This window comes from Acomys russatus, chromosome X (assembly GCF_903995435.1).
Source record: "Acomys russatus chromosome X, mAcoRus1.1, whole genome shotgun sequence".
NCBI lineage: Eukaryota > Metazoa > Chordata > Mammalia > Rodentia > Muridae > Acomys > Acomys russatus.
The window spans coordinates 25,820,530-25,848,491 of NC_067169.1; the positions used below are offsets into that span (position 1 = coordinate 25,820,530).

Below are 27,962 nucleotides of genomic sequence, written 5' to 3' on the forward strand. Positions count from 1 at the left end.
ACAGATAGCCTTGGAGAGAGACTATAGCAGTCTCTAGTTTTTGTTTTTGTTTTTGTTTTTTGTTTTTGTTTTTTCTAGGCAGCTACCTCCATTCCTCAGGTCGGTCTAGAATACTGCTAGCCTTTTAGTTCTACCTCTCCAACCTGTCATGTACTCGCAGCCATTGCTGCTCTGAGAGTTGGGCCCACACACAGGCAGTTAGGAGCAGCACCTGTGAAATGTTCTGGCCCACATGTGTTAAGCTAGCATGTGTGCCATTCAAACCTTGAATGGTTTGGGGGAAAAAACAAACAAAAACCCACCATTGCTAAGTATCCATTCTAGAGGCAGCCAGCTCTGTTTTGCTAAGTCAGCTCAATTTGTCCCCTGTCTGCTCACAATAGATTCTAAGTTTGGGTTATCTCTCTGGGAGCAATCCCCCCCCCCCCCCCCAAACTATGACAAAGTATGATTTTTAAGGGTGTGGATACTTGAATTTTACTGGGTGCCAATATGTTGTCAATTTATCAGTATGGCCTAATAATGTTTATTATTAGGCCTATAAGAATTATTGTGGAAGTATTTTTTAACCCTCTAGCAATCAATGAAGACACAGACACCTGTTATATTTTAAAATAGTCTCAGTTAAACCTGGGGCGAGGCAGATATTAATCCTCTAAACAACCTCCCATATTGGGGCAGGTATACCATACCCTGTCCCAATCCCATGCCATCTGCTTCTAATAATTTCTATCTAGGTCCCTCTCATCCATAATTCCAAATACTTGCTAATTATCGTCATCTGGGCCAAATCTCCACCCACGCCATGTGTTTCTTCCATCCTCTAATCCGTGGCACTGGCCCCTTCCTGCTCTTCTACTCAGCCCCCAGCCCCCTTTGACCCCAGTCCCCATCTTTCCTTTTTCCCAAGATGCTATCTCCCAATGCCTGGGAACCTTGGTCACACCTATCCTATTTACCCTGCCCAGGTGTGATGGCCGTTTATTGGTCATACAGGAAGTTCCCTTAGGCAAGGTTGCATAGCAACCTTGGGGTACAGAGATAGCAAGCAGTAATTAGCATCAAAGCATATCAGACCAACCTCCAACACGCAAACTTCATTAAGGGCAGCAGTGGTCTCATCTATTAATCACATAATTTTAAATTGCTTAAGAGTGTAATCACTGTTGGCCCTTTCAGGTCACAGTTGCTATTAATTGTGTATAGGATAAAGTATTTTGAGAAACAGCATTCTGACTGGAAACTAAACATTAAGCTGTATGCAAAGATTCACACTGTTACAGTGATCAGGTATTGTGAAAACCAATTGTCAAGTAAACTCAGTTACAAGATCAACAGTTTATACACCCTTTCATCGCTTCTAATCCTCAGTCACTTTGTCGCTAGATTACCCTTAAGTCTATCTAGGAAGTAGAATTTCTTTGCTCTGATGGTCTTTATATAACTTGGAATTCATTTTGGATTTTCCCCAACATTATAAACTAAGTTTTTTATCTGTGGAAATGGCGCCATTCATAATCAGAACATATTAGTGTATGTCAGGCAAAGTATTAGCAGAAAAGGTAGGTTCAAACTGGGTTACATATTAGCATTTAGTATTCCTCTGAATTCACTAGCTATCCTTTGTGTAATGTTGATGTTCACTCATCACACCCAGAACAGAAAATTGCAGAAGATCATCCTCTACTTACAGAAATTCAGTCTGTAAATAGAATCAGAGTCTTGTAGAATTCTTATTTAAAGAACTCAGTATGGTAATGATGGGGGTAGAGATACATGGAAGTACATTTCAGTATATTTAGCTACTGTGATGATTAGTATAGTCAAATTGACAATTCAGAATCACATAGGAAATGGGACTCAGGATGTACCTGTGAGGGACTATCTTGATTACATTACTTGGGGTGGGAATATGCAGCCATCATGGGCTGCACCATTGCTACATTGGTATCCTGTATTACATAAAATGAAAGTGAGCTGAACTCTAGCAAGCTTGCCTTCTCCTCTCTGTTTCTGGATTATGGGCACAAGGCCCCCAGCTGCTTTAGGCTCTTGCTGCTTTGACTTTCTTTCCATGATGAAGTACCTTGAACTGTGAGCAAAAACCCTTTCTCAAGTTGCTTTTCTCAGGCTATTTTATCACAGCAACAGGAAAGTAAACCAAGACATTTATCGCTTTCTTTGGTCCCTGGTGTGCTTGCCCTCCAGCAGAGTTACTGCTCTCTACTCAAAGTGAAGTGCTCTGTATGTATTTCGTTTCTCGACCTTGTAATGGCTGTCAAGACCATGTTCAGTCATTGGTATTGCTAAAGGAGTGATGAGGCTCTTTGTGATTAAGAGACCATACCCTTGAAGGCTGGTGGCTTGCTCAAGTGTTCTCTTGGTGACATTTCTGTCTCTGGGCCTCTGTTTTCATCGCTATAAAATGAGAAATAAAATGCGCAGACATAGTTGTTTTGCAAGTTCTGTGCAGTGAAGTCTGAGTACTCTTGGTGCAGAGCCATGGGCGGAGAAACCTAACAACTATCTCCAGGATTGGCAGTGTCAAGCCTAGGGAGATTCTGAAGCAAGGCTAGAAGTCAAAGTGCTGAGACACTCCACAGGGAGAATTTGGAAAGATCAAGAAGGCTCTTCTGATTTGTGTCAATTTGAAGTATTACGAGTTAGATATAATAGATGATCTAAGCAACCTCGTGTTATTTATGATGGCTAAAGGGAATATCTTTTGCAGAATACATAGAGATAAGGTAATATGCAAGTCCCACTGAGCAAACATAATTAAGCTCCTGAATTTTCTGTTTAAAATGTTAATGGTGCAAACACAGAAAACAGCTTCAGAAATAGAAATTAGATAAAACCTTCAAGAGAGCCACCGAGAATGCTGTCATGAAACTGTTCTCTCACAACTTTTCAGATTTTTCTTTAAAAAATTATGCTACACGAGTGAGCTGGAATTGAAGATAGTGTGCCCTGTGTAGGGTCATATAAGGAATAAATGGCACCCAGAGGAGCCAGTGGTCTTTGCTCCTTGCAGAAGGACTAGTGAATGATGTTCTTTATGGGCTTTTAGTTAAAATCTAACATGCAATCATTTTATATTTTCATTTTAGCTGTTTTTTTTTTAAAGCGGGGTATGAAATTGTTTAAGCAAAGTGGTGTATGAGAGCATTACTTGAGATTTTGCTTTCTCATCTCTCTTCCTTGTGTCCTTTGCCAAGCAAGGTACTTCTCAAAGTTTTGCTAATCAGACTTCCTTGGAACGCTTGTTAAAATGCAGATGCTGGGCTTCCACCCAGGGTCCTTCATCTTGTAAGCCTGTGACAGCTGGGAACTTATGTTTCTAACAAGCTCCCGGGAGATACTGATACAATTGGTCCAGGTGCCATGTGGACCTAATTTTTCCCTGGCATCTTTTGGGCTTCCACCTACTACTAACTTTGCAACTGTGTTCCCAATTGCTGCATATTCCCATGGTCATGGGCTAAAGTTACAAGTAGGAGATGTAAAAGCAAAGGTTAAATGGCGATGCCAATTACCCATTTTGCTTATTCCTCATTTCTTTCCCCAAAGCCCCTCTTGTTCTCAGATCTGAACAGTGCTTCATTTTTACCAATTTCTGTTTATCTCCCAGGACTTCTATAGGTGATGACAATGGGGCGTGACTGTAGTGGGGTGAAGGCAGTATTCCGGACTGATTCAGAAAACCCCTGTTGTACTCTGTGCTGCTTCTATGTGGATTGGTGGCGTCCACTCCCTTGAGCGGTGAGATGTTTGCTCTGAGTTGTCTCTGATACATGGGCTTTGCTCACCATCTTGGTTTGCCAGGTAGCCATAACTAAATGCCGTAGATGGAGTGACAGAAATGTATTCTCACGGTTCTGGAGACCAAAGTCTATGTCAGGCACCTGGTTGGAGAAAGTAAGGGCCTTGGACTGAGGCTACAACTGGTGGAAATTTGCTTGCTTAACATGGATGAAGCCTTAGGTTCAGTGCCCAGCACTGCATTATGTTGGCATGGTGCCACAAGCCTGTAATCCCAGCACGTGGAGAGTGAGAGCAAAGGATCAGTAAAGTCACATCCTTAGCTACATATCAAGGTTCAGATCAGCCTGGGATACATTAGACCCTGTGATAGAGACCAGGACAAAGATCTGAGGAACCTACAGACATGCTCAAATGGGTCCCGTGGGCTCACTAGCAAGGGAAATGAAGTGGCCAGGTACGAAGCTGTTGATTGTAACTGGGTGGCACTTAAGGATGCTTCTTATCTGTCCTATAATTGTTCAAACTCTGATTCTATTATAGATCTCTGAGGCATCTGTTCTGGTTTCTGAGTTTTTCCTCATAGAAGACTTTGGTTCCACAAGACCCTTGAGATTATTCTAGGCCAAGTCCTGGTATTCTGTGCCTACGCTTTAAAAAAGAGCTGGGATGGTTTTTATGAGTACGGGAGGTTCTGTTTTATGGCTCAGTTTCAACACTGCACTTTGGTCTCTGAACTAGCTGAGTATGATAATCTGGTCAGGCTGCTATAACCAAGCGCCATGGGTTGGAACCTTATACCGCAGATGTTAATCTTTGCCAGTTCTGGAGGCTGTCAGTTGGAGATTAAGGTGGGCAAGATTCAGTGGCTGGCAAGGGCTTTCTATTTCATGAGTGACAGCTATGCTTCTCAAATGTAGAACAAACAAAGGAACACTGGGAGTTTCTCCATCATCATAACCTAGCCACCTCTCAAAAGTTCTATAACTCACCTCTGACAAGATAACTCCCTCATCTAATAGTGGCACGAATGTGGGAATGACCAGTCTCATTCTGATTGGAGCTAAGACCACCTCCATGAAGTAGAACCTACATCTGATACTATTAAAGGGGCCAAGAACCTGAGGCTAGATAGGTCACAGGCTGTAGTGGCAAACCCAATACTATAACTATGCTAAATGGACATTGTATTAAAATGACTCCTGATTTAGTGCTATACCCATAGATCAAAGCATCCTGTCTGAGAAGCTTTTCCTTGCAGTAGACACCAATTAACACAGAGACCTTCAACTGGCCGATATCCTCAGATTAAGAGACCAGGGAGTGCTCAGCCCTAAATGGGACATACATATTATTTCCTTCTCCTCTGAAATCAGGGGTATTTGTAAAAGAGGAAACAGATTTTAAGAGCCAAGCGTGGTGAATAAAATCAAGGTAATATTTTTCTCAGAGACAATAGGGAAGTTATACATATGAACTCATAATGATTATGACAACATAGACAAGACCCATGCAAGCTCCAGCCAGACAAAAAATCCCAGCATATAGTGGGAAAGACAGGCATGTATCCCACCACTAGCTGGGGGTGGGTGGGTATCAGAGTGGCCTATTAGCTTTTGATGGCCGTTAAAAGAGAGTTCAGAGCCCTGGTAGGCTGACCACACACAACATCAGGCCCCAATTCCAAGACTAACTGGCAACAAAAAATTGGACTTGACAGGAAAACAAAAACCAAAAAGGAAGTAATATCAAAGTTGGGTGGGAAATGGAGGTTGGGAATCATTATGGGAGAATTTGGGAGAGGAAAATATTATCAAAACACATTGTATGAAATTGTCAAAGAATCAATAAAAATACTGTTTAAAAATCTCATAATCTTAGAGGTTATAGATTTTGAGCAGATACAAACCATAGGCTGAGCCAGGCATGGTGGCACAGGCCTAGAGGCTGGCAGATCGCTGTGAGTTCAGGGCCAGCCTGGTGTACAGAGTGAGTCCAGGACAGCCAAGGTTAGACAGAGAAACTATGTCTCAGGGAAAAACAAAAACAAAAAACAAAAAACAAACATAGGCTGAGGCAGCAAGAAAACTACACATCAAAAGTAATAAAATGGGACACCAATGTAAGAAAGCTAAAATATGACAAAGCTAGAAATGGGAGGGAAGAAGACTGTGGACGAGGGATGGGTTTTGTATATCAGAAATAATATTGCACTCTGGGATGCACCAGAGTAGGCTTTTATCTTGGCTTTCAGATAGGAAAAGTCAGGAGCCTGGGCTCTCATTCTTTTCTCAGTACTAGCTTGTGAAATAATCTCAGGCCAAGGCCTTTTTGCCTCCCTTACCGCTGTTTTTTGTTTGATTGTTTTTTGTTTTTCTTTTGTCTTTATATCAAATGGCCTCTGTTCTTCTCCTTGTCCAACAGAGTATGTGACCACTTCAGAGTCTAGTGAAAAATGACAGTGGAGGTGGGGCTTTTTGAAAGAACTAATATTTCAAGACAGCAATACCACAGGCCAAGAGAGTTAAGTGCAAGATTGCCAAGTCACAGCATACACCCTGATCACGAACATAGCATCCCTTATTTTTGACAACTTTCCCCAGATATTTATTCCACTTCCAGGAAGATTCTTTCTTGCAAAGGTGTTTTACTTTGGAATGTAGGCAGCATTTTATCATAGTTATCGCTCTCTGACTTTTCACCCCAGAAAAGACAGGTGGATGTATGCACCAATTCATTGGTTTTTTTTTTTTCAACAATATAAGACTTGCCTATCACTAGGGTATGTTTTGAATTTGTGTGACTTGACAGCATCTACTGCTCTTACAATAGTATTGTTCACAAGACTGGCTATTGTGTTGATTGAAATAACCTTGAAGATGTATCTAGATTACCTTTATACCTTCCAACCCAGGAGCCTGGGACTGGAATTTGTGATCAGTAGGCCCTAGTAAATATAGGTTTGCTACAGATCATTGGCTAAAGCCATTATCTAATCAGTTCATCAACTGAAGTGATCACAGTGCTATCATACTTCTTTGAAGTAAAAGAAAATCTGAAGATAATGCTAGCTTATCAGCAAATTATTATATCTATTACTGGAACTCCATTTTTGGGGAGATGTAAACAATTGTCTATCCCTTCTTTATAAGTCCCCAGTGACAAATCACAGTACAATTGCACTGAAGGAGAATCCTTGGTAAACCAAAGTTTTTTAGGCTTACAGAACACACATGAGGGGTTACTTATATGGTATAGGTGACCTCCAAAATGGCTGCACCACCAGAAAGACTCATTGCAGTGTTGATGATAACTTCCCCCATAGCTGGGTAGATGGCGTTACCCACTTAGCCATCTCACTAGCTCTTAATGTTTCAATTTTAGAAACAGAGGCATCATGGGCTGCTTTTTTTCATTGTCCCATGCAACACAGAGATGGGGTGCCAAGAGCCTTTGTAGGGCAGTGATATTTAAAAGTCTCTGCTTGGCAACCCCTCCTCAAACCGTTTTCTTTAGAAACTGTACAACTGAGCCAGGTGGTGGTGGCACACACCTTTAGTCTCAGCACTTGGGAGGCAGAGGCAGGTGGATTGCTGTGAGTTTGAGGACAGCCTGGTCAAAAAAGCGAGTCCAGGACAGTCAAGGCTTCACAGAGAAACCCTGTCTGGAAAAAAACAACCAAAAAAAAAAAAAAACAAAACCAAAACAAAACTGTACACCTGTGTCTGCATTTGCAAGGAGGTGATAGCCTTCCATGGTTTCCCATTGCACATGACAAGCAACATGCCTGTGTTCAGAATACATCTATCAAACAACTCCCAAATAGGTGTCATCTCCCTCTGCCAAGTCTAAAACATACAAAACCCACAAAAGCCCTCAACCAGAGGTAAAAAGCCTCCAGCTAATGCCACAGACAGTGACAATAATGTGTAGTGATGCTTATCAGTATGGCTGAATCCTGTGCAAAGAGCCAGAAGGAGCTTCTATCTCTGTGTTTGTGTATAGAGAAATTTAAAGCTGATTCTGTTCAGAAAATAACATACAACTGAATAGGATGAGTGAGAAAGAAGATTTGAGGATATGGAACAGAAGTATAACATTGTGTCCTGTATGGAGTAGTAGAAGTTTCCCAAACATAGCCAGAGTATGGATGTTTACATTGCAAAGAGGCAAGAGGCTGCAAGTGGATGAGAGTGAACTATGGAGGGTGTTGTTGCCATGAAGTAGATTTTTGTCTGTAGAACAGAGGAGAAGGGGAGTCCTTAACTGCCTTTAGGTGGTAGTGGAGAGGTGAGAGGGTAGGTAGAGATATCAGCCTGGTACAGTTATCCAAGAGGGAGGGGATAAGAATCAGAGTACAAGGCCGGGCATGGTGGCGCACGCCTTTAATCCCAGCACTTGGGAGGCAGAGGCAGGTGGATCGCTGTGAGTTCGAGGCCAGCCTGGTCTACAAAGTGAGTCCAGGATGGCCAAGGCTACACAGAGAGACACTGTCTCGAAAAACCAAAAAAAAAAAAAAAAAAAAAAAAAAAAAAAAGAATCAGAGTAAAATAACTAAGATGGATCTACAGGATGCATGTGCACCAGAAAGCAAATAAGACAGTGTGTAGGGGTGCTTTGGATGTCAACTTGACTGGGTGAAAGATTTATACAATCTGAAGAGTAACAGGAATATTTAACTAGCTAAAGAATCAGCTAGGAGATGGTTAGGCACACCTCTGGGTATGTCTCTTAAGGCATTACCACAATTGATTCACCAAGCAGGAAATGCCTACTCTAGATGTGAGTGCCACTGGTTCATGAACTGGGAGAGCCTGGCAGAATAAGAGGGGGTAAGGAGCCAGGTGGTGGTGGCCCACAACTCTAATCCCAGCACTTGAAAGGCAGAGGCAGGTGGGTCTCTGTGAGTGAGTTTGAGACCAGCCTGGTCTACAAAGCAAGTCCAGGACAGCCAGGCTACACACAGGGAACCCCTTTCTCGAAAAACAAAGCAAAAAAGGCGGTAAGGAGAAAGCTAGCAGGGGGCCATCATTCCCATCTCTGCTGCTAGGGTACAAGGAGTCCTATCCACATAACCTTCACACCACTCTCTCCACCAAGCCTTCCCTCCATAACAGGGTGGCTCCATTGAAAGCACACAGAAGTCTTCTCTCTCTTAAGTTGTGTCTGTGAAGTATTTTGTCGCATTGATGAGAAACATGGCCAGTACACCAGGAGAGGCTTCAGGTACACAGGAAGAAGAAACTCCCTAGCCAAAGATGTGAAGTGAAATTGGGGTTCAGCGTCGCAGTAGAGACATAGAGTTTGTCCTTCGGGACTGTTGAGGCACTGTGAGATAGTCAGAGTTTCAAGCAGGGCCTTCAAAGCCAGATGTGGTATTAAAGCCCAAGATTAGGGTTGCCATATTTAGCAAGTGTATGTCAGATAAACAAAGATTTTCCTTTTAATACAAGCACATCTCAAGTAACACTTCAAAGTATAAACCATTATTTGAGTATAATTATATCCCAGATTTTACATGGGACTTAGTGAGACTAACCTGTGATCTGTTGTTAAGCCTTCACATTGAATAGACACTGCATCTTATTTGGTGTTTGTACTTGAGAAGTACCAAGGTCAACTGTCCTATCTCCTCAGCCCACCTGGCTCCATCTGGATAGGAAATAGCAAGAGCTTATGCAAACAAGGATGGCTTGGTCACTGTAGACTAAAGGGATATTAGCTGGCCTGGACTAACTGAACATTGATTGATTGAGCATTTTGCCTCTATGGTGAATTGAGGGCTCTGTTAGGTGGGGGTTCTGAATGCTGGTTCAAAATCTCCAGGCCGCAATTCTTGATTAGAAGTAGCTTGGAGGCTGGGTGGTTTGTTTCTTTGTTTGGTTTCTTTTTGTCTTGAAGAATATTTGATGTTGTTTTACAATTTTGTCTAGTCAAAACGTCTTGTTTTTGTCTCTGTGTGACTCTTCTGCAGACAACTTCTTTCTTCTTAGTTCAGTAAACTCTACCTCCTGTTTTTGGCTTATCAGACCAACAGACAACATGACCTCCACTTTGTTCTTGTATCTCTTTATATTCAAACCCAGTGCTGTTTCTCTGCCAAGCAGATGAGTATTAAAATGTGCATAAGAGCTGGAGAGATGGCTCAGAGGTTAAGAGCACTGCCTGTTATTCTAAAGGTCCTGAGTTCAATTCCCAGCAACCACATGTTGGCTGAAAGCCATCTATAATGAGATCTAGTGCCTTCTTCTGGCCTTCTGGCTCACATGCAGGCAGAGTGCTGTATAAATCAATCAATCAATCAATCTTTGAAAAATGTACACAAGAAAAGAAGCAAGATGGATTTATTTGTAAATTTCCTCAATTTACCCATTGGCATAAATGTTTGTTTTTTCTATGAAAACCCACAGCAAGCTACTGCAGGTTAATAGCTACTTAGAGTGATCAATAAATGTGTATTTAGCTATTTCTGTCATCACCATTCTGGCCGTTTAGCCAGAGACACAAAAAAACAAAATGAGTATTCATAAACATGAAGGCATCTGTGACACATGACAGATTTTTTTCTTGCCCATAAGATCACTTTCCTTATGAGGAATGAGTGACTTGAACATTTTAGTAAAAGTGTTTTGTCCAATTTAATATGTTTTTCTTGGCAGGCATCATACCACATATTATACAGTGTTTTAAAACGGCATCATATTTATAAAAGTTTAGGGCCTCATGAGGTTTAAAACATTTAAAACCTATTTCTACATTTGTTTGTATGATGTGTGTAATGGTGTGTGTGTTGGGAGGATCTGTGGGTCACAATACATATAACAAGATAGGAGGACCAACCCTGGGTATCAGTCCTTGCTGTCACCTTGTTGAAGTCTCTCTTGTTGTTCACTTCTGTATAGGCCAGATTAGCTGGCCCTTGTACTTCCAGTGATTCTCCTGTTTGCACCTCCTAGCCTCCTGTAAGAGCCCTGGGCTATAGACACCCATGCTATCCTGTCCAGCTTTTGTGTGGGTTCTGGCACCTTACCCACTGAGCCATCTTTGGAGGCCTCATGTGTGATTTAAAAACAGTACATTTGCAATGTGATAAAGACATCTAAGAAACAAATTCTTCCCAAATAAGTGAAAGATGTGGGCTTAAATGGGCAAAGTAATAGTGGGTACGAATATCAAGCTGATTTCTGAACTGTCAAATTTAGATCTAGTAACTGACGGGTATAACTTCTATTCACATATGTATACATGTATGTCAACTACATTTGACTTAAAAGTTTTAAACGACACAACTTTGATAGTATAAATATGATGAGAAGGAAGTCCAGAGTATCAGGGGTCTCAGAAGAGAAATAATTTGTCATACTGTGGTCAAATTTAAGGGACTGAGATAAAGGTGAGTGGCGTAGAAAAGCCACTTGAGTCCTTCAATCGAATACCATTTGCTGTGAGTCTTGTATATAGTTTTGGTCTGAGTGGGGTCCATAAGGAAGAAACCATGTCTTCAGACAGATCTTCCATGTTCTGAGCCAATATCAGAAGTGCTGAGCCTAGTGACAGCCCAACGATCACTCAACTAGTCCCCAAGTATGGACTACAGTCCATATCTAGAGCCAATCAGGCCTATGGGACAGACACAACTTTCAACAACTGCGTTGAGTAACACCTGCCCCCAAGGCATGAAACCCAAGTTTCAGCCACGTGTGAAATATTTTACTCGGTGACAAGGAAACCAGCCTTTGCTTGCAACAGATCATTACAGATGTCTACATATTTCAGTATCGCTGACTTGATGTCCCCAAGCTACTGGCAATTTTAAAAACCCACTCTCTAAATATATGTGTCTATTTATGGAATTGTCAACATGCAATATACTTGAACTTGGGGGTAGTGAATTATGTATCTGGAATGGGGTATGAGTTCCTTCATTAGATTTAAAGGCTGACAATGAATCATTGCTTAACTTTTTATTCATCATGGCACAAGATAGAATTTTACGGAACACCACTGAAATACTTCATGGCCGACATGAAAATTAAGAGTAGCACATTTTATATATACATATATAACCCTCTTTGTATATAGTACACTGACCCTTCTGGTGTGATTGTTTGGAAAATACTGAAGCAAACTGCCACCTGCTGGTCAAAAGTGGTTTTGCAGTTGTAACACTTCAAAATTGCTGAAGTATGATAGTAACACATACATTACAATACATATAAAATTACCGAAAACACGTTTCCTCAGGCTTTGGCACAATGTAAGCGCAAAGATGTAGCTTTTTTGCCCCCCCAAGAGGATTTACAAGGAATTACATGTAATTGGGCTACTATTGATAACAGGGCAGAGGAGGGGAAATGATGTATAATTTGAATGTGTATTTGGATTTTTAAAACTTTTTATAATTGGATTCCAGTTTGTAGTTTTGAAAAATACATAAAAGGTACAAACTATAAATATATAAGTGGGGTATATAAAATTAAATTTGACCTAGAGTGGGATAGAAACTTTCTTAAGTACTGTTAGATACTACGTTTCTCTCATTTGATTCACTGAGTCCTTTCTAAATAAATTCTAAAAATATATTTCATAATGTATCAAATTTAATATTTCCTTAAAATGTATTCACTATGAAAAAGCTTTCAGTGACTATAACATTTGTTTCTCAATACTATATAAAAATATGGCTTCTCATTTTCTGTCTTGTTTGGTTAGTATTTTCCTTAGGCATTGAAGGGAGGGCTGTCCCCAATTTAAAAAGCGATGGCAAAAAGCACAGAAACCCACTTGTGCATATTTTAGAACACTCTATAGAATCTTGTTGCTTAATATGTCTTATGGTGTAATATAAGTGCAGTGATTTAAAAAAAATTGTTCTGTCTTCTCTGTGAATATATCATATTGATTATCATACATACTCTGTTACAGAATATACAATAGTCAAAATTGAAGACACGTAAATTCAATTAAGCTATAACAAAGCAAGAGTTTGATCTTACATAGAGCCAATGTGGGTTGTTTTGAAATTGGGTATTGTCATGTTTGTTTGTTTGTTTGTTCTAAGGCTGGCTAAGCAATAGAATCTTATCATAAATGGTAAGGGTAGAAGTGCCTCTGTAAGTGGACTGACATTCTCTTGTGTTGCTTTTTCAAAGTGTAGAAAAAGAAAAAGAAAAAGAAAAACAAATGTCCAATTGTCCATTGGCAAGTTTTCCGGGTCTGGGCCGGAAGAGGATGTTTTTTTGGGCGGGTGGGCTCCAGCTGCTGGCGGGCTCATACCAGGGTTTCCGGGAGGGCGTCGGGGTTGTCAGTTGACAGGAGCTCCCAGATCTGCCACCGCTCTCGCTGCCAGTCGAGCCAGCTGGCCTCCCCAGAGTTCTGCCTGTCCTGCTCACTGGCTGAGAGGGAGTAGGTGCTGCTCAGTTTTTTTTGCCTGGCTGGATGCTCTCCTGAGGCCTGATGGCCTCCTTCTTCTGCAGCTGCTCCCAAACCTTCTTCATGCCTCTGGAGCCTCCATAGGTGAGATTCCAGTGGCTGCTGGCTGGATGTCATGGCAGGCTTCCCTGACCCCGGGTAAGGAGGAGGGGGTCGCCTGTCATCTCTGCCACTCTCCTTAGGTCTCTGGTACACACGCTGGGCCCGGCTTTGTAGGCAGGCCACATCCACCTTGCCTTCTGCCAGGTCTTCCGTGCTGTTTAAGGACAAGTATGGCTCAGACCTGGCTGCAGGCCACTTAGCCTCCCTGCCACTGCCCAGAATGTGGGGAGTGCTGCAGACACGTGACACCGGAAGGTGGACACTGCTCTGCTCCACAGTGGTCGCTGTCGGAGTCCTCCACATTACCTGAGTGCCACTGTCCGGCCCAGTGGGGCTCCCTGGACACCGAGGCCAATTCAGGGATAGGTTCCCTTGAGAAAGGGAACAGGGCCTTGGTCGGAGGGAGCTGCTTTCGAAAATGTCACCATAGGAACCTGGAGCCAGAAATGCAAGAACTGGAATTAGTTTGGACAGTTGCCTTGAGGATTAGCTGCTTGTTCTTTTCTTTTTCACCACATCTTTCTATAGCTGAAAAAGCATAGCAAACTCTCAGCGGTTACTACTTGAGAAGAAAATCTCCCTAGCAAGAGTGATTGCAGGCTCTTTTTGATAGTGGCACCATTGATGTGGCCACTCCAGACATATGCCTAGACACTCACAGGCTTAAATGAACTCCCAAACTACATAAACTGCCATGACAACCTAGACTTTAGGAAAAGAATAGCAACAAACTACTGTCCAAGCTTAGCATACTGGGGCAGAAAGCCCAAGGAGAGATTATTTTTTGTTCCTTTCTTTGCTTTTCAGTATCTTCTGAATAATGGTCGACAAGCAGTTACCATGAGGTTAGCAAGGAAGAGATAGGGAAAGTCCATTTTTAAAGTAAATGCAATGAAGTTTCAAAATGGCTCTTCACCTGTCATTCCTGGGTCTTTGGATCCACTTTTTAATGTTGAATGCCAAGTTCCCCAGATATTGAAAGGCTCCTCTGACATATCTAGGAAAGAGAGCATAAAAGGCCCATAACAAAAAAATTAGGAATAAAACCAAAATTATCATTATTTTTTCTTTGGCATAAAATATTATATTTAAAGTTGCACTCTACTCAAAACAATACTATTTGGACCTGTGTTTTCAAGAAGATTGCTCTAGAAGGAATATATTATGTATTGTATGGATTTAGCACCTGTCAGTAATAAATATGGTGGCCTATAGAAATTAGAAGATAGGACATCTGGTAGGCAGAGAGGATTCTGGGACAGAGCCAGGCAAGGGAAGATTCAGCTGGCAAGATGTGGGGAGGATGGATGCATGGTACCTGAGCACAGGTAACCAGCCACATGACAGAATATAGATTAGTATAAATGGGTTATTAAGCTATGAGCTAGTCAGAGAAGAGCCTAGCTATACGGACGGGTATTTGTAAATAATTTTTGAATCTCATGAATCATTATTACATAAGCTTGGGGATGGGAGGAAAAACCATCTGCAACAGATTTTTTTTTTGTGTTGGAAATGGACAAAAAATGTTCTTTCTATATTATGTTTCTGATAAACAGAATGAATATCCACTAAATCTGTGTCATAACCCTAGAAATTGTAAAGATGAACTTTGTGTATACCCCTGGTTCTTGAGGTTAAGTGACTTTCCCAGGCAGCTCTGATATCATCAAAAGGGTCCCTATAAGAGGGAGGCAAGAGAAAAGATGCTGCTATGTTGGTTTAAAAAAGTAGCCATGAGACGAGATCTACAGAAACTAGAAAAAGGCAGGAAATGGATTGTTCCCCAGGTCCTCTAGAACATAAAGCAACCCTGAGCACCCAAGTGATTTCTGACTCCCCTAACTCTAAAAGGGTTAATGTGTGTGTGTTGATTTTAATGTGGGTGATAACAGTAGTAGGAAAGTCACATAAGGGGGCAGTTGGTGACAGCCATATGAGCTCTAGCTACAGGAACACAGACATTCAGAGACAGTAGTGCTGGTTTCAGAAATCCCTAAAGGACACTGTCCTATGGACACCAACAGATTGGTTCCTGTGTGTGTTTCTCCTCCCTTCTCAAAGTTTGAGAACCACTGCCTTAGAGGGTATCAGGAGATCATGAGGCAGACTAAGACATTCAGAGTATGAAGAGACCAGAAGTGCCTACAAGGTTACACAGCACAGATTAACCAAGGTGTATTCCATGCTAAGTATTTCAATAATGACTGTGTATAGATTCCCTAAAGATAGCCAACACATGGGATATTGGTGCCATTATCAGGAGTCCATGGACCTCTGTGGAGCTCAGTTATTCCTCTCCTGCTAGCTAGACGTGGGAGACTATCTTGTGACTCTCAGTCTAGAGCTTTTGTCCCTCGATGCTGAAGCTGTCTGGTTCTGGTACACTGCATTTTTACATGGTAGGTTCAGTACCCTTTCTTTATGAAAGTGACAGAAGTAATTGAATGACATCTTAGACTAGCAAATATGCAATGTAAATCCACCAGCAGGGACTCAGAGACTCCCCTGGATACTGAAAAGAAAAGGTCAATTGGGAAAATGAGTGGCTCCTTTGGGCATGTGCTCATGTCACAGATATTTGAGAATAAGAGGTTGAAGGGACCTTTTAAGTCAGTGCCTGGGGTCACCATCCTTTTCTCCTATCTTGTGCATTTTGTGGACACTTAGTAAGTGTTCTTTGAATTGCAGAAACATCAAACAAGGGCCCGATGAGGAAGGGACACAATTCCCCACCCCCTGTTACATGCCACAGGAGGGCAGATACTTCATTGGGTTGTCATAGCCACCAGGCTTCAGTTACCTTTTCCAAGCCTTGGTCCAGGAGAACTTTCTCTTGACTTCGACTTTGGCGATGGCAAGTGGCCCACCAGTGTAAACTGCTCTGGCCCTTTATAAAGCTTCGCTGAGCCCTCCCGGGCCCTGTCCTCTTGCATAGCCAGCAGGGAGCGCTCAGACAGCACTGGGGAGTTGTTGTCATAAGGGGAGATGTCTCCACTGGAGGCCTTGTTGGAGTCTGTAGATGAATGCCTCCCTCCCATGGAAAAGGAAACTTCGGACTGTAGCATGTCAGGGCTCCTAGCACAAGATAATTACAGGTGTGTAAGTATGATCAAATTCAAACATTTCACAGTTGCTGAGGGTATATTTCAAATGCATGGACATGGAGGCTGAAACAAAAAGACCGTTTGAGCAATGATCTCACACATCTCCATCAATGATGTGAAAGCGGTTTCCATAAAATGGTCACAAGATGGCAGTAAAACAACAAATATAACAAGAAATGTCAGCCCACAAAGGATGGGACATATGAGAAAACAAAAAGCTACTGTAGTTGCCAACATTCAACCAGCAGAGAGCAGTAAAACCTAACAAAAGTTACAAAACAAAGGCCAACTAGAGGGGTGGAGATGAATCCCTACATGCCAGTGTTTGCCAGCTCTGCCTGCTGGCAGAGAGCAAGAGAACCTAAGAGAGTCAACAACAACAGAGATGGACAGGGACGGATCTCTGTCACCACCTTGCATTACTAAAGGGCCTCATGGACTGATGCCTGATTAAATTTAAGAGTAAAAGTCTCGGGCCGGGCTTGGTGGTGCATCCCTTTAATCCCAGCACTCGGGAGGCAGAAGCAGGTGGATTACTGTGAGTTTGAGGCCAGCCTGGTCTACAAAGTGAGTCCAGGTCAGCCAAGTCTACACAGAGCATCCCTGTCTCAAAAAAAAAAAAAAAAAAAAGAGTTAAAGTTTAGGGTTCACTATTAAACAAGGAAAGAAAAAGAGCTCTCTCTCTCTCTCTCTCTCTCTCTCTCTCTCTCTCTCTCTCTCTCTCTTTCTCTCTCTCTCTCTCTCTCTCTGTCTGTCTCTGTCTCTCTCTTTCCCTCCCTCCCTCCAGTCAGTCTCTTGAATTAAAGATAATCCAGACTCACAGTTCATTGTGGCTTTAGGGAAAATTTTTCTTTTCCCTCAGCATACTTAGCATACAAATTTATTCATCACAGGGACTGTGATGAAGACAATGGTGCTACTGGTAGAAATCTGTGTATCTATGAAAATGTGGCTGAAAAGTAAAATTATTGTCATTAAGAACACAAAGGATGATTTTGCTAGTGTAATCTATAGCATTATCTCACATTCTATTAGCATCTGCACATATGAGTTGTCATAGCAACAGGAATAACACTGAAAAATGTAAATGAAACAGGAAAATGAGAATACCAAGAATGTAGGGACTGGGCAAAGTCTTACCTGGAACCATCTTTATAGTCTACCTTCCTCAAAACAGTGGCCCTGACATCTTAAAGGGAAATGATCAAAGGATGATTAATGTTTCACAATGTGCTTCTGTTCCCCACCCCCATCCCCACCCTAATTGTTTCACTTTACTGGGTCTTTGGGTTCTGTTTGTTGCAGTTTTCAAAACAAATCCTTTGTGGTCTGAGAGAAGATAAACACACAGAGCAATCCTCTCCTAGCCAAATGGTTTTTGGCATGCAAAATGAAGGAAGTGAATTCACAGGGGCCCTAGCTTTATCTCAGGTTTCCAGCAAGGGTTAGTACCCAGGGGAAAAACATCCTGGCATTTGTGATATGCCATGCCTGTCACTGAGGCAGCCTGAACTCTGGCACTTTTGCTGAGGGCATTTCCTACCCACAAAGAATAAAAATGACCTTTGCTTGCCTCCTCTTTGAACTGGTATCACACAATCTTAGGGGCAGGAGCCAAAAGACAGTCATGAGGATGATTTTCCAGACTTGTAGGCCACCAATGAATTTTAAGGAAAATAAAAATAAAATAAATCAAGAGTAACCTAACAGCTTCTGCTGGAAAAGGGAGAGGAAACTAACCACTATATCTAACTAAAGGGAAAAAACTCTCCTTAATTCTAGGTAGGGGAATACAAATCCATACAAGTTGGGCAGTTGCCTATTATCATGGGATGCGGCTCTTGGGAAAGGTTTATTATGAACACGACAAGAAATAACTGTTAAACTAATACAGAGTTCAGTTCAAAACCAGAAGGGCCAAGATCATTGGGCTGGCTTTATTAGTTTTCCTGCTTAGGTGACATTTTCTTTTCAGTCATTAATGAAAATGTCTTCGCTTTATTCAGTAAAAATAAGTTATGGTTGTCTATCTAATGTTGTGAATCCATAGCCATTTTTTTATGGGCTATTTTAAGGATAGTCCAAATCATTGCTAAATTCATGAGCTACCTGAAACAATGTGTAATTTTGATTTTTCCTCTTCTTATTGAGGAGGATGGTTGCAGGTGGTCACATCTTAGTTCATACACACCACGATAATTTTGGCTTATATCGTGCATATTTCTTCTTACCAAAAGTAGAGAAGACAAACATGCAGGGGAGTGGTCTAAATGTACATGCAGCCAGGAGTTACGAGCAAAATGAGAGTCCTCAGGGAAGAAATTTCTCTCAAGTCTTCATACTGGTAGCATTTGACGTTTCTATGGAAGGACTGGGTTTTTATTTTTAACCTGTCTTACTGTGAGCTATTTAATAAATAACACATTTCTGTATGCTATGATAGCTAAAAGGCTCAAGGGACCTATAGCCCTATGTGAGTTGTTGCATGTATGCTTAAAGGGTGTCTGAGTATTTTGCAACACAAACAAACTCAGCTTATCACTCTTCCCATTGTCTTCCTTCTTTCCAGCTCTCCAATTACTTCCTATCTATAACATTGTTTCACTACACATACATTTTAACAACACTTGCGATGGGGTTGATATACAGGGGAGAGGTATACTTACATTAGTTTTTGGGAAAATTCAAAATGGGCAATATCATGTTTAATGGTTTGGTGAAAAGAAAACACAACAAAGGCAATCAGAAATGACTGAAACATTAACTCCTTTTGCTGTACTGGTGTTTCCTCCATTTTCATTGCTCTCATTGGATCTGGCCAGATCAAGAGGAGAGAGGGGCTTTGTCCCTTTCCCTTTCCTTCAAATTGACTTTGCAAAAGTTCACTTAGGAGCTTACAGTGCTGCATCTCTACCATTTGCAAATATGCATTTGCAAGCTCTACTCTTGACTTTGAGCTGCTGAATCAATCATGAAACCCATTGTAAACTAAGCACATGGGACACCATGCTAAACAACATGAAAGATTTCAAGATGGCAGCAGCAAACAGGAGCTCCTTCTGTGTGCCAAGCTGTTGCACAGGAAGCCACCTTTGCTTATTGAAATGGAAGTTTTGAGGGAGGGCCAGCAGATTATGTTTATAGAAGATTTGGATACATGAAGGTGTTGAAGAGTCACTTATAACCAAATCTTTCTTCCCATCTCAATGCATTCATGTGACAGTGGGCTAAAGATCTGCTAAGAGCCAAGAGACTACCAATGAGGGATCAAGTTATAGTGTTGGCTCATCTAGAAATGAATATGTGGCTCTGACATTGGGATGGATGGGCCTCAGCTGGAGAGAGCAGGGTAGTATGCCCATCCCAGCCAACACTTGAGCCTCTTCTAGCCTTGATGTGGAGGATATAGATAATAGAATGAAGTCTGGTTGTGGGACAATTGAAATTAGCGGAAGCGGTAGAAGACAAATCCTGGATACAGAGGTATACAAATTGTCTTACAGTAGACAGGGCTCCAAGTGGCTTATGTCATAGCTAGGGACACAGCCCATGCCATCCAGTGACAAAGGATATTTGTTCTCCCCCATTGATATATTCCAGCCATGGATATAGGTACAATATGAGTATACATGGAAAGAAGTTTGAAAAATATGGGGCATGCTGCTTTGGGCTGCAATAAGAGTAACAGTTATTCAAGTTCATTATTATATGGTAGGCCTTGCACTAAGATTTTGGATGGTCTTTGCTCCTGATCTAAGACCAGAAATGACCAAGAGAAACAGGCAGTTGATAAAATACCTTTTCTATCTAGTAGTCCAGGCAGGATGGTTTGGACTCCCTGTAAAATTTATTAAGCACGTGTACTTGGCGTGGCAACTCAATAATAAAAGACTATTTTATACTTATAGTTGATGGCCATTTAAAATATTTCCTTCTTTTTTTTTTCTCAACATAGGTGAGGGAGGTATTGCCAAATTTGCTCATGAACTCATGTCAAAATTCCCAGATGGAGACAGACATCCTTCTCTTCAGAATCTCTGAAAAAGGAAAACAGCCTCACTGGTCTTCTCTCTGATTTGCATATAGGATTCCCACCTTTAAGAAGACTATTCTAAGTAAGCATTAAGATCCATGCATATTTGCTTACAGAAATGGCTGCCTTTAATGAGGGTAGCAGTAGTTGAAGTAGTGTCTTTAAAACATGGTGTGGCCTTTCTCTGTGTTTGGACTGTAACAGAATGTTGGCTGGATATGTTGCTAAGTGACATGGTTTTGAGTCCAAATATGTCTAGATCCTTCATTTTCATCTGTGTATCAAGGTTAGAGGGATTGAGGAGTTGGGCTGTCAGACAACATGGGGTTTGTCTCGAAGCAGGAAGGGTAAATTTGTTAGATTCTTAAACCCCAGAACCATCCCCAGCATCCATGGCTAGTCCTAACTAACCAAACATGAGATGGGCATGGAGAGTGAATCAACATTCTCACCCTTAGCTGGTCTCTCCAGGTCAGGGTGTAAACACGCTGGCAGGGTACTGTGAGCAAGCCTGCACTGCAGCCGGAAATACAGAACTGGTTCTGTGGATAAATGAAGAACTCCAGTTCAACTCTCAGTGTGGCTGGCTCAGCCCACTGCTGAGCTATCTAGCTGAGAAGCACACAGATTTCAAATGTGGCTCGTCTTCATCCTTGTTTCAATCACTCAATCGATAATCTTCAGTTTGCTGGAATGCAAAGCTTGTAATTGTCTCAGGCACTATTAATTGCACCAGGAAGTAATCTGTTGTCATAGCAGCCCTGGAACTATGGAGATTTCCACATAAATTATGCACGGGGCTGCAAAGCCCCATTGTAGACTCCTTCTCTTAGGTAGGAGACTCTTGAGGGATAAAACACATCTCTGAAGAAGTGCTGATGCAAATCTCACCTCTGCTCCAGATGGTGAAGCCAGTATCGGATGATGCATACTAAGACATTTGGGGATACCTCGCTCCTCATTTCTAGTCCTTATTAATTTCTTCTGCATGGCTTTATAGCACATTAGTGACAGGTGAAGGTACAATAATGCTGTCTATATTCCTTTTAGTAATAGAATACCCGACAAGGCATCTTGGAATAAAGTGTAAAAAGTAAAGACACTGGAATGCTGGTAGGATGGGATAAAGTCTCCCTCAATCCCAGATTGCCTTACCTATGAGACATCAATGATTTCAAATCCTCCATTGTGGAATTCCACACTGCACGTAAGTTTCTCCTAAACCTCTTTCTGAAAAGTGTGTGGGAAAAGGGAGCCTAATGCTTCATAATTTCCAGTCATTAGAATCCTTTGCTGTTATATCATAGGTAAAGTCAGACTTCAGAATATTCTGATTCAGCAAAGCATACCAAGAAGAAGGCAGAAATTACAACCTATTATATAACAGTCCACAGAGTGGTAAAAGACACCTTCAGTTGTGAATGTTGATAGATTAGAATGAGTGATCGCCATAGTATTACTTTGATAAGCTGAACAAAATACCATGAAACTACAAGAAAACCTATAGCCTTTTCATAGTGCAGAAAGTCGATTTATGACAGGGTACGCTCCTATATATAAAGAACAAAGATCTTATAGTTCCTAACTATTGTCTTTTAGAAACAATAGAGATCTTCATCCATGATGTTGATGCACTGGTCACTGGTCTTTCTATCTTTCTTTCTTTTTTTCTTCATTTCAATAACAACTCATTGAAAGCCACTTATAAAATTAATCACATTGAAATATAAAGATAAATACATATGGATTTGGTTTATTCGTGTCTACTTTCTCCCAAAATACAGTTCAGTTTGGCTTACTTTGATCTTGCTTTCGCATGTGGGTAGGAATGAATGTTCTGTCTAGTTTGGTTGAATTGCTATTATATTTCTGGGGTAAATATGAGGATTGGTAGAAAACAAGGAACAAATTCTTTGCTGGGTTTTTGTTTGTTTATTGTTTGAGACAAAGTCTCTTGCAATCTTTGGTGGCCTCAAATGTAGTATGTAAGCAGGGCTGGCCTCAAAGCTCCTGCTCTTCTTGCTTCCATCTCCAAAGTACTGAGATTACATGTCTGGCTCCTTAGGTTTTTCTGATGACCACATTTGAAAATAAGAGCTATTATTAAAATTAGTTTCCACACCATAGATAACCCTGAGATCCACTGAGCTCTCTCTCCTGAGCTGTAGATGTGCGGACCCTGTTCACTCTGCTTTATGCTCAGTTCTACCAAGCATTCCTTGTACAGGGTTCCAAGGACCTGAAGCACCTCAGTGAAAAACTGTGCACCCAGAAACAATTTTATGTAACATTCATTTCTGTCTTTAGGACACTAAAAAAAAATTACTAAAAGAATGTAAAAATAGGTATATTGGAACATTCAACACTGAATTAAGTTCAGATGCATCGTTTATACCAAATAATGTTATCATTATCGAATTTCCGGTTAGTTTAACTAAAAATCATTTCAAATTGTCACTTGGTCAACAGAAACTGTCACACTTCGTCAATTGTCTCAGGTGAAAAGAAACAAAGACAGGGGAAGTTGTGAAAACACGATTGGTGAAGTTGCCTCTATTTAGGACAGGTCCACACATTTTCCCATCAGTATGGCATCTTGGGTGGCTAAGTATGGTATTGATATTTAGAAAATGTTTCTCTTTTTGTTTCTTATTGTCTGAAGAGTGGAAATAAATTTTGATTTTCTAAAATATTATATTATAATATAGTGTTCATGACTGAGTTCTTATTTCCTTTAATTCTGTGTGTAGATGGGGTCTCCTTTGCCTCATCCTAGGCCTTAACCTGCTATAACACCTGTGTTTTGCTTTAGTGGTCCTCATTCACCTACATTGTGCTCTTAGATTAATATTTCATCTTCCTCCCCTATATTGGTAGTCTGTTTTAGGGACTTCTGAGACCCTAAAAAGAGCACATGAGTCTCAAAAGGACACCAGACAAGCTGATAAATAGTGGTAAGCCTGGCAGCTTTGGTACTAAAAATCTCTTCTAGGCCCCCTTTGGCAGTCCACTTGGGTTGAAGCGAAACAGTGAAGTGGATGAGCACATGAAAAGATAATAAATTCTCTTTGCATGCACCCGATTCTGATGCTGCACACAAGAGGGAAAAATCCAAATATGACAAAACACACCAAGTTCCGAAATATCACGAAATACTTGCTCTTTTAAAACATAAATAACAGTACATATTTTATCATTCTATGCTTATACTCTTTTTAAAATTTATTTCATTTTTTCCCTCTGACTTAAATCTTGTGATGTTTCCACTTAACATTACAGGGGTCTAAAGTTTTTAGGTATGTGAACTGGGGGGTGGAGGCTTCAGGGGAAAGAAAATCAAACTCTCCAGTGAATAGGGAGCTATGTTTTTAGACCTGATGCCATCTCTTTCTCAGGGGCCATATTTTGTAGTCATCTTCTGTCTCATAGATGTCAAAGGACACATTCACAGTGTCTCCTACACAAGTCTATGATAAGGAGTTGAAAATGAACCTTATGGTGAAGTTGAGAGTAACCCAATAATAACTGTTTAATCTCCAGTTAACAGATGAGAAAACTGAGTTAGAGAGTCATCAATGAACATACCCAATAGCACAAAACTAATAGCAACAGGGTTGAATTTAGATATAAGGAGGTCTCAATCACAACTTGATGCTTGCAAGCAGTGTCATAAATTACACAGACATAGCTGGTTGGTGGTTAAATGACATGAGTACCACCGTAGCCAGCACCACCTGTCAGTTTGGGGTACTGTAATGTACAATCACTATAACTCTATAATTACAGGGATATTTTGTCACTGTATTCCTTTATCATTACTTTTTGATGTAAAATGTGGCCCCACCTCACCACAGCCTGCTTTTTAAGGACATATCTGCCTAACTTCATTATTGTGTCCCCAGACAGACAGGACTTTTGCTGTTTTGACCAAGTCCAGGACTAGCTATCTGAACACCCAGATCCAGTTACATCTTCACTAATTTTCCAAGTACACTGCCATCTCTTCCTTTCCTCAGAGGCCATTATGAGACTGCAAATCACATCTCTCTGTTCTATAAACTCTAAGTAGATTTAAAAGCCAGAACATTTGTCCTTTATTAACACAAGGACACATGTTGAAGGTCAAAACTCACCCCACCCATGTCCCCATGGGATTTTAAATATAGAAACTCCAAGTGGTGGATCTGAGTCAGATTGTTGGAGTTTGGGCCACTTATTAGAATCATGTGCAGAGCTCTGAAAACCCCAACCCCTGGACTGCGACCCAGAACAGTTTAACAAGCACAATGGTGATGGAGAGATTTACGACTGCGCTTTACCATCTCTAGGTGTTTGGAATAAGCAGGTGAGTCTGAGACCATGTCTAGTATCAGTCATCTTGCATTCTGTTACATACTGAATAATATACATCTCCCAGGAGGTCTAAATGCACATAAAGTCAAGAAAATGCCCTGGCATTTTAAGCTTTCTCTACTTCAAATGTGGATCATGGACCAGTAGCAACCATACCACAGGGAGCTTGTTGGAAATACAGAATCTCAGACCCCTCTCTCCAATCCATCTGACTCAGAAGGACCCTCCCAAGATTTGAAGTGCTCCATATACACAAGGGGTTTGGGAAACATATGTTTGTGGCCCAATGTAACCACCTGCAGCTCAAGCCTCAGAAGGCCGCTAAAATAAAACTTCTTCCCACAAACATCTATAGTTTACTTCATGGCATTAGTACCAGACTTTTGGACTTTGTCGTTTTTTGCCTGTACCTAGAGGAAAACAAAAATAATCTTTCTCCTCTCTTCCCTAAGGAATCACTCATACAAGGATAGGGAACAAAAGATGCCAGAACAATTGCACAGCTCAGCTTGGGCTTAATATGCGCACTTCGTCCTTCCTAAGAGCAAAGAAAGGTTCTGTTCTTACCTTGGCATTTATATACCAAAAGTGTGCTTGGTAACCACGTTGCATTCCTGCTAATGACCCTTTCAAGAATAAAATGTACCTATCTAAATAACACCTCACAAAAGAAGAAATTTGGACAGCCAAAAGTCCATGTTTTTTTTCCAGGTGTATGTTTTCTACATTTATTACCATATAGTAAGAAAATGTTATAAATGAAGGTTCATGGAGGATTTACAAACAGAAACATGACTGTGTTTGTTTTCTTGCCCACAGGATAGAAACAAGTGATATTATTAAAATTCTAGTAGTATATGATTTTTTTTGGCGAGGAGAAATAAGAATTTATATGCAGTTCCAATTCCCTAATATAAAAACAAATCATTGAAGTGCAGGTTCATTTGTTTTTGCTTTTGTTGTTTAGATTTATGTTTACTTGTTCTTCTAGGAACTTGAATCCAACCAGACCATCTTTCTTGGACCAGAATTGCCGTGATATTGTTTGGCACAGACATTGGTTTTTCTTACAGTGCATTTGAAAGGGTGATCTGATTCCAAGCTCTTCCCTGTACTGCTGGAATGGGAGGGAAGCCGAATTTAGTGGGGCTGTTAATGTACTGCCTGAGAAGAAGGAGATTAAACAATGGAGAATTTAATGAAAATGAATTCTCCATTGTTTAATTTTCATTACATTCGCCTAAATAGTGTAATTTTATTATCACCTGAAATAATTTGAAATGAAAATTAATCAAATTTGACAGTCTATAGAAATTACTGAACATGTCTCATTTCTAAGTCATGTCCAAATAAACCCAATCTTTTAAAAAATATCTATGGCTGAAAAAGAAAAAAGTAATATAAATTATGCTAAGGTTTATCATTGGTTCTAGGATTAATCCCACTTTTGAAGTTAATAGGACATGGACAAATGTGTCCTATGTTTATGGATTAAAAGCATAGCACAATGATACTCTCAAGAGAGAACAGAATTAACAATTCCTGCCCTCAATTTAAAGTTGAGTGTCTATCTGGTGATGGTGCTCTTGGTTAACGTACTGGTACCTGGCTTTTCCAAATGTTTAGCATCTCCATACATTCTATCTCTGTAGCAGCTGCTGGGATTAAACATAAAATCTGAACAATGAACCAATTCTGTGCTCCTTTCAAAGCAAAATGGTGGCAAGCTAGAACTTAAAGCATGCCTTGCATTTTCCTCATTGCAAGCTAGGATAGTGTGCGTTTTCTTCAAGACAATACAAGCTGTATGTAATGACAGAGGTAGAAAAGTACACACTTCTCATTGCAGATGGGCACTTTGAGGTCTCAGCAAAGGTTGCTCTTGTGTTTTGGAAATGGACTGCTTCTCTGTAATGTTGCACAAGGAAGACGCTTACCCCCAATGTAGCCTACAGGACATTAAGCATTTATCAAGGCTCTTAACAGGGATGCATGTATTTTTGACATTGTCACACAACATTGTCACTGGCAAGGTAGATAATCAAGATCAACTTTGAAATACAAAGACAAAATTTTATAATGTTTTCATAAGTTTGTGACTTTGAGTTGGACTGATTTCTTAGCTATTCTCAGGCACATGTGGCCTTAGGACACAAGTTGGACATGCCTGCTAGCATCATTTATGCACATTATATTCCTTTCAGCTTCTTGCCAAAGGCTTAGGTTTTTTGTTTTTGTTTTTTCCCCCTGTGTACATAGTCAGAAATTTCCAAAGGTGCTAGAAAAAGGTGAAAGCAAACAAGAAATGTCTAGGAAAGTGGTTTGGAATTTGGTAAGTTGATAAGACTAAAATGATTTCTGCTGTAGGGGGGTTGATCAAAATTGCAAAAAAATAAAAATGTTGTCAAAATCCTGTGAGCCAGACATGGTGGCACACACCTGTAATACCAGATCTTGGGGAGGCAGAGGCAGGCAGATCTCTGTGAGTTTGAGGCCAGCCTGGTCTACAAAGTGAAACCCTGCCTTGAAAAACCAAAAAAGAAAAAAAAAAAAAGAAGAAAGAAATGAAAAAATCCCAATTGTGTCAGTGTGCATGGAAATATGGCTACTATTAAATTCTTTAGAAATGGAATGAAAAGAAAAGAATCACAATGTGGCTCTAGAAACTTGAAAAAGAGCATACTCACGAGGATTGGGAAGCCTTTCTTCTGAGCAAGTAGTCCACAACATCTGGATCTGTCTCCAGAAGGCTGATCAGCACTTCATTCTGGAGATCTGGGGGAACCTGGAAGAGCCAAATGTTGAGGCATAAACAAAACCTCTGCAGAAAATTCAAAGCATGACACAGCAACCTTATGTCAACATACACCAAGGCTTCGAATCCTTAAGAAAGCAGACTGACATACTATATCAAACCAAGCCTATACCAACCTACACAGTATGCTTGAGTCTCAGGACAAACTAGAAGATTATCTGGTAATCACACTCCTTCCAAAATGTCATAAGCCTGGAAATCCTTTCTAATCATTTGGATGCCTCTGTTGCATAGACTAGAGGTTCCTGGCTTTGAGTAAGCAAACCGTCATGGGTGAAAGGAGTGGCGTTCATAATTTATATCCAAGTGAGGATACTTTATACAGTTAGTACATTGAATTATGCTGAGAGAATGGGCA

At 40.8% G+C, this 27,962-nt stretch overlaps 2 protein-coding genes across 7 annotated transcripts in view; one reads left to right on the forward strand and one right to left on the reverse strand.

Moving 5' to 3' along the window:
- Positions 1 to 27,243, forward strand: part of LOC127185693 (holocytochrome c-type synthase) — a 40,939-nt gene extending 13,696 nt beyond the window's left edge. Inside the window, exons 7-9 of one of the 6 annotated variants that reach the window (XR_007830207.1) lie at positions 3,643 to 3,762; positions 20,359 to 20,518; positions 25,781 to 27,243. Coding sequence is in view for 3 of the 6 variants with exons in the window: in XM_051142189.1 (XP_050998146.1) it covers positions 25,781 to 25,871 (91 nt within the window). In the remaining 3 variants the exon portion in view is untranslated. Of the gene's footprint in view, positions 1 to 3,642; positions 3,851 to 20,358; positions 23,028 to 25,780 lie in introns of those variants that run through there. The other 5 variants (XR_007830208.1, XR_007830206.1, XM_051142189.1 and 2 more) reach the window with 5 other exon arrangements.
- Arhgap6 (Rho GTPase activating protein 6) overlaps positions 12,951 to 27,962 on the reverse strand; it is a 483,811-nt gene continuing 468,799 nt past the window's right edge. The window contains exons 10-13 of the mRNA XM_051142194.1: positions 27,477 to 27,574; positions 16,100 to 16,374; positions 14,213 to 14,293; positions 12,951 to 13,730 (exon numbers count right to left, since the gene is read on the reverse strand). Of these exons, the coding sequence (XP_050998151.1) occupies positions 13,033 to 13,730; positions 14,213 to 14,293; positions 16,100 to 16,374; positions 27,477 to 27,574 (1,152 nt within the window). The 3' untranslated portion in view covers positions 12,951 to 13,032. The remainder of the gene's footprint in view (positions 13,731 to 14,212; positions 14,294 to 16,099; positions 16,375 to 27,476; positions 27,575 to 27,962) is intronic.